At 65.8% G+C, this 9,539-nt stretch overlaps 1 protein-coding gene across 1 annotated transcript; it reads right to left on the reverse strand.

Annotated features, from left to right (window-relative positions):
* Nucleotides 1–816: 816 nt before the first annotated feature.
* On the reverse strand, nucleotides 817–8,592 carry PLEKHG3 (pleckstrin homology and RhoGEF domain containing G3; the record flags this gene model as incomplete). The annotated part of the gene is made up of 16 exons (XM_080618384.1): nucleotides 817–2,661; nucleotides 3,208–3,393; nucleotides 3,490–3,497; nucleotides 3,607–3,645; nucleotides 4,224–4,298; nucleotides 4,410–4,517; nucleotides 4,601–4,634; nucleotides 4,737–4,823; nucleotides 4,910–5,002; nucleotides 5,999–6,181; nucleotides 6,255–6,389; nucleotides 7,253–7,403; nucleotides 7,466–7,512; nucleotides 7,593–7,662; nucleotides 8,124–8,224; nucleotides 8,320–8,592. 16 exons carry the CDS (start codon nucleotides 8,590–8,592, stop codon nucleotides 817–819), a joined length of 3,435 nt encoding a protein of 1,144 aa, XP_080474510.1.
* Nucleotides 8,593–9,539: the final 947 nt, after the last annotated feature.

Below are 9,539 nucleotides of genomic sequence, written 5' to 3' on the forward strand. Positions count from 1 at the left end.
CATCACCCACCTCCCCGTGTCCCCCGCCATTGGGGTATGGGGGGACCCCCGCACCCCGAGGGGATGGGGGTGACCAGAGAGGAACTTTTGGTTCAGATTTGGGGTTTTTTGTTGGATTTTTGATAATAAAGATGTGAAAGCAAGCAGGGCGCAGCGCTGGGGGGGGACATGGGGGGGACATGGGGTGAGTCCACTCCTTGGGGGTCCCCAGGGTGCTGCTTCTCCCAAGCAACCTGGGGGTCCATTGGTTGTCCCTTCTCCTTAGTGGGTTGGGGGTCCATGGGGTGCCCCTTCTCCTGGGTAACCTGGGGGTCCCTCTTTCCAGGTAGGTTGGAGGTCCATGGGGTGCCCCTTCTCCTGGGCAAGATGGGGATCCATGGGGTGCCCCCTTTTCCACGTAAGTTGGAGGTCCACAGGATCCCCCTTCTCCTGGGCAGGTTGGGGGTCCATAGGATGCTGTTTCTTCTCTAGGTAAGCTCAGGGTCCATGGGGTCCCCCTTCCCCTGGGCAGGTTGGGGATCCATTGGGTGCCTCTTTTCCCGGGTAGGATGGAGGTCCATAGGGTGTCCCTTTTCCTTGGTGAGCTGGGCTCCATGGGGTGCCCCTTCTCCCGGACAAGTTGAGGGTCCATGGGGTGCCCCTTCTTCCAGGTAGGTTGGGGGCCCCTATGGTGCTCCCGCTCCTGGGTGAGCTGGACCTCCATGGGGTCCCCCTTCTTCCACATATGTTACAGGTCCATGGGGTTCCCCAGAGCATCCATTGCTGGGCGCCTCTTCCCTCCTGTCCAGGTTTCTCCCCATCTCCCCTTTTCCTCCCCTAGCTGGCAGCGTCGAGGCTCTGAAACTTCTGCCTTAGGTCCCTCACCAGGCCGTGCCTGGGGGGCTGCGGGGCACCGGGGGGCTGCGGGGCACCGGGGGGCTGTGATGCTCCGGGGGGCTGTGATGAACCGGGGGGCTGTGATGAACCGGGGGGCTCGGGGCAGCGCCGCCGGTACTCCTCGGACCCCTGGTACGCTTTGCACCGCTCCACCACCGCCTTCAAGCAGATCTTCTCCCTCGTGGTGGGCGAGCGGATCTGCACGTAGCTGTGGGGCTCGGGGTTGGGGGCCGGCCCCTTCTCCAGCACCAGCACCCTCTGCCCGGCCCCGAGCGGCGCCTCCGCTGCCACCCACAGCGCCCCGGCGCTGCCGGACGCGCTGGGTCCCCCCCCGGCCTCAGCGCTGCGGCTGCGGCCGCCTCCGCCGCGCTCCTTCGCCGCCGGGCGCCCCCCGCGGCACGGCCCCTCCGGTGCGGAGCGGCTCCGGGTGACCGGCGGCGGCCGCGCGGCGCCGAAGCGGGCGCGGAGCTGCCGCACGTCCGGCCAAGGGAAGGGCTCGGAGGAGCCGGGGCTGTCCCCGAGCAGGGACGGGGACGCGGGCAGCGGCCCCGGCCGAGGAGCGGCGCAGGGGACGGCTGGGTCCGGCTGCGGCGGGGAGCGGCGGGGACCGGAGCGGTGGCTCTTGATGCGGAGGCTGTACTGCCGAGCGAGCTGGTACACCTTGGTGCCGGGGGGCGGCGGGGGGGGCACAACCGGTTGGTCTTCATGGCCGGGGTCCAAGTCATCGTCCTCCAGGATGAGGAGCGGCTCCGGGGTCTGGATCCTGTTCTCAGGGGTCTGCATCCCGCTCCTGGGGCTTTGGATCCTGTCCTCCGGCGTCTGCATCCCATTCTCAGGGGTTTGGATCCCATTCCTGGGGCTCTGGATCCTCTTCTCAGGGGTCTGCATCCCGCTCCTGGGGCTCTGGACCCCATTCTCAGGGGTCTGGATCCTGTTTTCGTGGCTCAGCATCCTGTTCTCAGGGGTCTGCATCCCGCTCCTGGGGCTCTGGACCCCATTCTCCTGGCACAGCTCACCCGGTCCCACCACGGGACACACCGGCGCTGGCTGCGCAGGGGGCTCCGGGCTGCCCGGGGGCCGCGGGAGGCTGTTGAAGTGGGACACGGAGCTCCTCACCAGCCCCTTGGGGATGAAGGACAGGCTCTCCCGGCGGCGGACGCTGAAGCCGCTGTCCCGGTGCTCGGCGTTCCCGTAGTAACTCCTGATCTTATCCAGGAGCAAACGGTCCCGGTTGGAGAGCAGCGACCCCCGGCGGGCTCCGGGGAAGGGCTCGGGGGAGGGCACGGCCCCGGGGGACCCCCCCCCGGCCTCCCCGGCTTCAACGGGGAGGCCGCTTCCATCCAGGCTGAGGGCGCTGCCGCCGTGGCTGCCCGACCGTGCCAATGGCCCCTCCATGGCCAGGCTGCTCCGCCGGGACAGGCTCCCGCCGCCTCCGAAGCGCTCGGCGATGACGCTGGCCTGGTCCAGCACCGAGGGCGGGAGGATGCTGCCCGGGGCCCCATCCTCATCCTCATCCTCCTCTTCCTCGCTGCTCAGCACCTGCAAATCCTCCGCACCGCGCGGCGGCAGCGCCGAGGTCCCCATCGAGGACGGGGCTTTGGGTGCCCCCGGCACCTCGGGGTGCTCCCCGGCGCTGCCGGCCTGCGGAGGGGGCACGGGGTGGGTGCTGGGCCCATCGGGACCCCCGGGCCGGGGCTGTGGGGCTGCACTGACCTTCTCACAGCTCCCCGGGCCCCAGCTGCTCGGCCGCTTGGGTGGCTCCGGTACCGGTGGGTGCCCCCCGGCCTGGGGACAGCAAATGGGGGGGTCAGGAGATGGACGGGGGTAGGTCAGTCACAGCCAACCCATGGCTGAGGACCCCAGAGTGGGCCCAAGAACAATATCGGGTGCCCCAAGAGTGATGCAGGGTGCTCTGGAAGTGATGTTGGGTACCCCAGAAGTGATACAGGATGCCCTGCAACCAACATGGGATGCCCCAGAAATGATGTGGGTGCCCTGGGAGTGATGCTGGGTGCCCTGGGAGTGATGCTGGGTGCACTGGGAGCAGTATGGAGTGTTCCAGGAGGGATGTCAGTGCCCTAGGAAGAGTATGGAGTGCCCCAGGACTGATGTGGGGTGCCCAGGAGGGATGTGGGGTGCTCTGGGAACAATGTGGGGTGTCCTAAGACTCATGCTGGGTGCCACAGGAGTGATGCTGGGTGCTACAGGGCTGATGCGGGGTGCCCTAAGAACAATATGGGGTGCCCCAGGAGTGATGTGGGGTGCTCTGGGAGTGATGTGGGTGCCCTGTGTACCACTACCAGTGGGTGCCCACCCTGGGTTTTGGGGTACCTGCTCCTTCTGGGGCTCCCCCAGCAGCTCCTCGGCCCCAGGCAGCTCCTCGAGACCGTCCCTGCCCAACTCCTCCTCTTCCTCCTGCTCCTCTTCTTCCTCCACCAGGCCCTCGGCCGCAGCCCAGGCTCTGGGGTGCTGGAGAGGCTCCCCCATTGCCAGCAGAGCCCCATCACTGCCCGCGTGCTACGAGGGGGCGAGCAGCGGGCTCAGCACCAAGGCCCTGGTGTGCCAGGGCTTGGGGGCACCACGCACCCCAACCACCGCGTGCTGCAGCCTTACCTTGAGCCCTGCAAGAGAGAGCAAAGGGGAGGTTGGGGGGGGCAGCACCCAGAGTGCCCCCCTGCACCCCCAGCCCCACTGCCCGCACCCAGGGGTGCCAGCGCCCGTGCTGCTCACCTTGCTCACCCAGGTGCTGCAGGATCTGCTTGGCCGGCTCTGCGGGGAGAGGGTGGGCATCCAAAGGGGGTGATGGTGGCATCGTCCCCATGTCCCCCAACAGCAGTCCCCCAACCCATCGCATGTACCATTGGCATTCCATCCCAACCCCATTGGAACACTACCCCATCCCAAATCCCATTGGATCTCTCCACATCTCAAATTCCACTGGATCCAATCCCATCCCAAATCCCATTGGCATTCTATCCCTAACCCCATTGGAACCCTACCCCGTCCCAAATCCCATTAGCGTCCCACCACATCCCAAATCCCACTGGCATCCCATCCCATACCCCATTGCATCCCAGCCAATCCCAAGCCCCATTGGCATCTCAAATGCATCCCAAATCCCACTGGCATCCCCTCCCAAACTCCACTGGCACTCTACCCCATCCCAAATCCCATTAGCATCCCGCCATATTCCAAATCCCATTGGCATCCCATCCCACCCCATCCCAAACCCCATTGGCACCCTACACCCTCCCAAACCCCATTAGCATCCCACTCCATCCCGAATCCCATTGGCATCCCAAACCCCACTGTCAGTCCAACCACCCCGCTCCCAGCCGCATCCGCACCCGACTGCCTGCGCCCCATGTGCCCGTGCATCTGCTCTGGTGGCATCTCGGTGTGGTCCTGGTGCTGGAAGGGCTCTGTGGGGACAGGGACACCCACATCAGCGCTGGCACCCCGTGGGCATCGTGGTGACCGGTGGCTTCCCCATGGCTAAATGGTGATGGTGATGATGGGGACACGGGGCTCACCCGACTGGCGCCGGCCCTGGCGTGGCTCGGCCGCGGGCTCATCCAGGGGCTGGCAGGACCAGCTCTTCTTGAGGCGCTCAGGGCTGCAGCGGGGCAGGCGAGGGGGGTCTGCGGGGACACGGGGTGACAATGGGGGACATTGGGGACAGAGAAGGGCAGGGAGGGGAGCGCGGGGCGCTGGCGGCACTCACAGAACAGATCCATCTCCAGGATGGCTTCTTTAGCCTGGGGAGGAGGGAGGATGGAGAGGGATGGGGTGAGGATGCGGTGGAGCCACCCCATTGCGCCATGGGGACCCCAGCATGGGGAGCATCCCCTACCCCTCACCTTCTGCGGGATGATGGCGTGGTGGTTCTCCAGGATGAGCCGCTTGATGTGGTGGGTCCACACGCGCTTCTCCTCCACGCTCTTGGCCTGGGGGGGGGGGGCATAGGGAGGGCAGTGTGGTCGGGAAGAGGGGTCCCCAGGGTGTCCCCACACCTGGCCCTGCGCGCACCCACCTGCAGGCTGTGCTGCTGCTTGATGTGCTTGTAGTGAGCCAGGCTGAAGCAGAGCGAGTCCCGGGTGCTCTCGATCAGCATCAGCGAGGAGCACTGCCGGAGAGGACGTCAGAGACCCAGCACAGCACCCACCAACCCAGCACACACCAGGGACCTCCGTCCCCAGCACTCATCGTGGTCCCCACCACCCAATTAGATCCCAGCACTCATCAGCATTCCCTAACCCCCTTGGGTCCCCATCTCCAGCATCCATCCTGGTTCCCCAACATCCCTCAGGGGCCCCATTCCAGCACTCACCAGTCACCCCCATCCCAGCACCCATCCTGGTCGCCACCATTGCCAGCACCGACCAATCACCCCCCTGGGCTCCCCATCCCCAGCATTCACCAGTTCTCCTCATCCCCAGCACCCACCAGTCATCCCTATCCTCAGCATCCCCCAGTCCCCACCATCCCCAGCACCCATCAGTTGCCCCCATTGCAGCATGCCTGGTCTCCCATTCCCACACACCCCAGGCTTCCCATCCCCAGCACTCACCAGTTACCCCCATCACTCCCTAGGTTCTCCATCCCCAGCACTCACCAGTCACCCTTATCCCTGGCACGCATCCTAGTCCCCACCATCACCATCACCAACCAGTCACCCTCTGGGGTCCCCATCCCAGCACCTATCCTGGTCTCCATTATCCCCAGCACTCACCAGTTCTCCTCATCCCCAGCACCCATCCGTCATCCCTATCCTCAGCATCCACCGGTCCCCCCCATCACGATCACCCCCTGGTCCCCCATTCCCAATACCCATTGGGCTCCCCATCCCCAGCACCCACCAATTACCCCCATCACCCATTCTGGTCCCTCATCCCCAGCACCCACAAGTCACCCCCATTCCAGCACCCATCCTGGTCCCCACTATCCCAGCACCCACCAACCCCTCCCATCCCAGCACCCATCCCAATCCCCCATCCCCATCACTCCCTACGTTCTCCATCCCCAGCACCCACCAGTCACCCTTATCCCCAGCATCCATCCTGGTCCCCTGTCCCTGGCACCCATCAGTCACCCCTATCCCCGGCACCCATCCGGCACGCACCGGGATGTGGCTCTTGTAGACGTAGTGGTCCCCGCGGCGCTTGGTGATGAGCAGGGTCTTGTCGAAGAGGAACACGGCGCGCTCGTGGCGCGCGCGCTGCACCCGGAACGTCCCCTCCAGCACCAGCTCCCCATAGCTGGTCAGGTCCGGCCCCTTCCAGCCCAGCAGCAGGGACTGGATCTCCTGCAGGGGTCCATGGGCATCACCAGCTCGGCCAGCGCCACGGTGCCGCACGCCCGGTGCCGCCGGCACCCACCTGCTGCCGGATGGCGTGCTCGTGCTTGCGCTTCATGTCGTTGATGTACCAGGCCACGCAGGTCATGGTGTCGATGGCCTCCAGCACCAGCTCGTAGTCGTCACCGGACTTGTGCTCGAAGTGCTTGGCGATCTCCTGCCGGCACAGGACACGGTGTCGGATGTGCTGGATGTGTGCGTGGTGCCGGGGAAATGGGCTGTGCTGGGTGTTTGTGCCATGCAGGGTGTCCGTGCCATGGCAGGGGACCAGGAGGATGTGCCACACTGGGTGCCTGTGCCATGCCATGCCCCAGACTGTGCCAAGGGCCTGTGCCATGCCGTCAGCTCACACCATGCTTGGTGTCCAGGCTGTGCCAGGGGAATGTGCTGTGCTGGGTACCCCTACCACATCAGCTGCCTCAGCTGTGCCGGGAACCCCTGCTCTGCCACATCCCTGTGCCATGCCAGGCGTACAGACTCTGCTGGGTGCCCATGTCACACCCCCATGACATGCCAGGTCTCCATACCATGCACCCATGCCATGAAATGCACCCAGACCATGCCATACCCCCGTGCCACACTAAGCGCCCATGCCATGCTGGATGCCCATGCCATGCCATGCACCCACGGCATACTGGGTGCCTGTGCTGTGCCAGGTGCCCATGCCACGCTGGGCGCCTATGCCATGTGCCCCTGCTATACCAGGCACCCAGACCGCGCCAGGTCTCAATGCTAAGCACACATTCCACACTGGGTGCCTGTGCCATGCCATGTCCCCGTGCCATGTCTCCATGCCACACTGGTGCCTGTGCCATGCCACGCACCCATACCATGTCCCCACGTCACACTGGTGCCCATGCCACACTGTTGCCCATGCCATGCCATGCACCCATGCCGTGTCCCCATGTCACACTGGTGCCCATGCCACACTGTGTGCCCATGCCATGTCCCCATGCCACACCATGTCCCCATACCGTGTCCCCGCACCGCACTGGTGCCGGTGCCACGGCCGCGCCTCACCTGGAGCAGGAGGTGGTACTTGAGGATCCTCTGGACGGGTTTGAGCAGGAAGGCTCCGAGGGGCAGCGCGTGGCGCAGCCGCTCCTGGCACTCGCGGAGGAACCGCGCCTGGGCCTTGCTCCGCATGCACTCAGCCAGCGCCGCCACCGAGCTGCGGGCAGGGAGCGGGCTCAGCCCCTGCCCGCTCCCTGCCCGCCCCAGCCCCGCACTCACCTGGGGTAGTTATTGCAGTACTGGGTGTAGATGGAGAACTCCTGGCTCTGCGGGCAATAGGAGCACGGTCAGAGCCCGCCAGGGTCCCGGTGCCCCCCACGGCGCCCGGCACCGAGCCCACCCTTACCCGGGTGACGAAGCAAACGGCCACGGCCACCGGGTCACTGGCGCAGCTCTCCAGGTTCTGCAGCAGGGTGCTGGGGGCACAGTGGGGATGGAGCGGTCATGGGATGGGGTGGGATCAAGGGAGCTTAAAGCTCCTTCAGCTCCAACCCCAACCCCTTCCACTGGAGCAGCTTGCTCCAAGCCCCTGTGTCCAACCTGGCCTTGAACACTGCCAGGGATGGGGCAGCCACAGCTTCTCTGGGCACCCTGGGCCAGCGCCTCAGCACCCTCACAGGGAAGAGCTTCTGCCTCAGACCCAACCTGCACTTCCCCTGTTTCAGTCTGAACCCATCACTCCTTGTCCTGTCCCTGCAGTCCCTGATGAAGAGTCCCTCTCCAGGATCCTTGTAGCCCCCTTCAGACACTGGAAGCTGCTCTGAGGTCTCCACGCAGCTTCTCTTCTCCAGGCTGAACAGCCCCAGTGTTCTCAGCCTGACCCCCCCTCCCATCCACACCACGGGGTGGCCCCATCCGTGTCCCCCCCAGCACCCACCTGCTGAGCTCATAGATGTCCTCGATGTTCCCAAAGAGCGCGCTGACCTGCTCCGGCCGCAGCACCGGCTCCTCGGCATCGATGATCTTACCCAGGTAACCCTGAGGGACAACACAGTGACACCAATGGCACCGGTGCTACCAGCCAGCCCCCCCCATAGCCCCATCCATGGGCTGTCCCACTCCCCAGCACTCACCTCCACGATGCTGCGCAGGTCACGGGCATAGGTCCGCTCCGACTCCACGATCTCCAGCACCACCCGGCCCAGGTAACTGGGCTCAGCACCAGGGCCACCAAACGGTGCCAGCGGGTGCCCAGCGCAGGGCCCCGGCCACCCCCCCGGGGCAGCGTTGTTGTTGCTGTTGTGTTGCCCCTCGGCCCACGGCTCGGCCCCGTTCCCACTTGGATCCTCCATGGCGCAGCCGGGATGCGGCACCGCGCTCAGGGCAGGGCAGGCGGGTACCGGCATTCCGGCATCCCCTGGCACCGGCGGGGGTCTGGGGGGGGAGAGTGGTGTGGTTATGGGGTGCAGAGACACCCTAAGGTCTGGGCAGTGTTTCAGGTCAAGGGGGGTTCGCACTGCACTGGAAAGAGCCCTTGGGTTGACCTGATGGCCGAGCCCTCCAGGCTGGGCACCAGCATCCCCAAACCCCCAAATTCCTCAGTTATGGATCAACCAAGGCAGGATATAACCCATCCGGGTCCTGGCCGAGGCCTCCCACCCACTGTAGCACTGAGATTTGAGGGTGTCCCCCCCCCAACCCGTTACCCCAGTGCCAGATAACGCATTCCAGGACCTGGTGACCGTGCTCCCAAAGGACACAGCCTCCCGGTGGGACCAATGCCACGGCCACACCAAACCCCCACCTGCAGCACAGCACCGGGACCATGCGTCAGCGCCGCGCCCATGGGACACCTTCCCGGTGAGCTCAGCACCGGCTCGCCCTTCCGGACCACCGGAGCCACCGGGATCCTCCCGCGGCACCGAAACCGCTCAGTGCCACCGGGGTTGGGGCACCCAAACCCCATTCATTGGCTGCAATGGGATTGTTGGCCAAGGGGCAGTGTGTGACCAGCGCGGGTGGCTCTGGGGACGGTGACCTTCAGCCGGGCCACGTGCCGGTGGCGGGGCAGCCCGAGCCCCCCGGCACTGGGGGTGCCAGCACCGAACCGGTCAGGCCGGTTCCCGCCAGCGCCTCCCCATCGCGCCGCATGGCCGCGATCCCGCCGCCACCACCGCCCTCCCCATGGCCTCTCTGTGCGAGCCCCCAAAACCCCACCACGGTGACCCCCAAGTGGGGCCCAGCACCATAACAACCCCTTGTGCCACAGCCGGGGGTGCCCAGATGCTGGTTCTGCCATGGGGCACTCCCTCAGCACCATGGGGCTGGGGAATTTGGGGAGCAGCACCCCTCA

This window comes from Psittacula echo (genome assembly GCF_963264785.1).
Source record: "Psittacula echo genome assembly, chromosome: 5".
In the NCBI taxonomy this organism is placed as follows: domain Eukaryota; kingdom Metazoa; phylum Chordata; class Aves; order Psittaciformes; family Psittacidae; genus Psittacula; species Psittacula echo.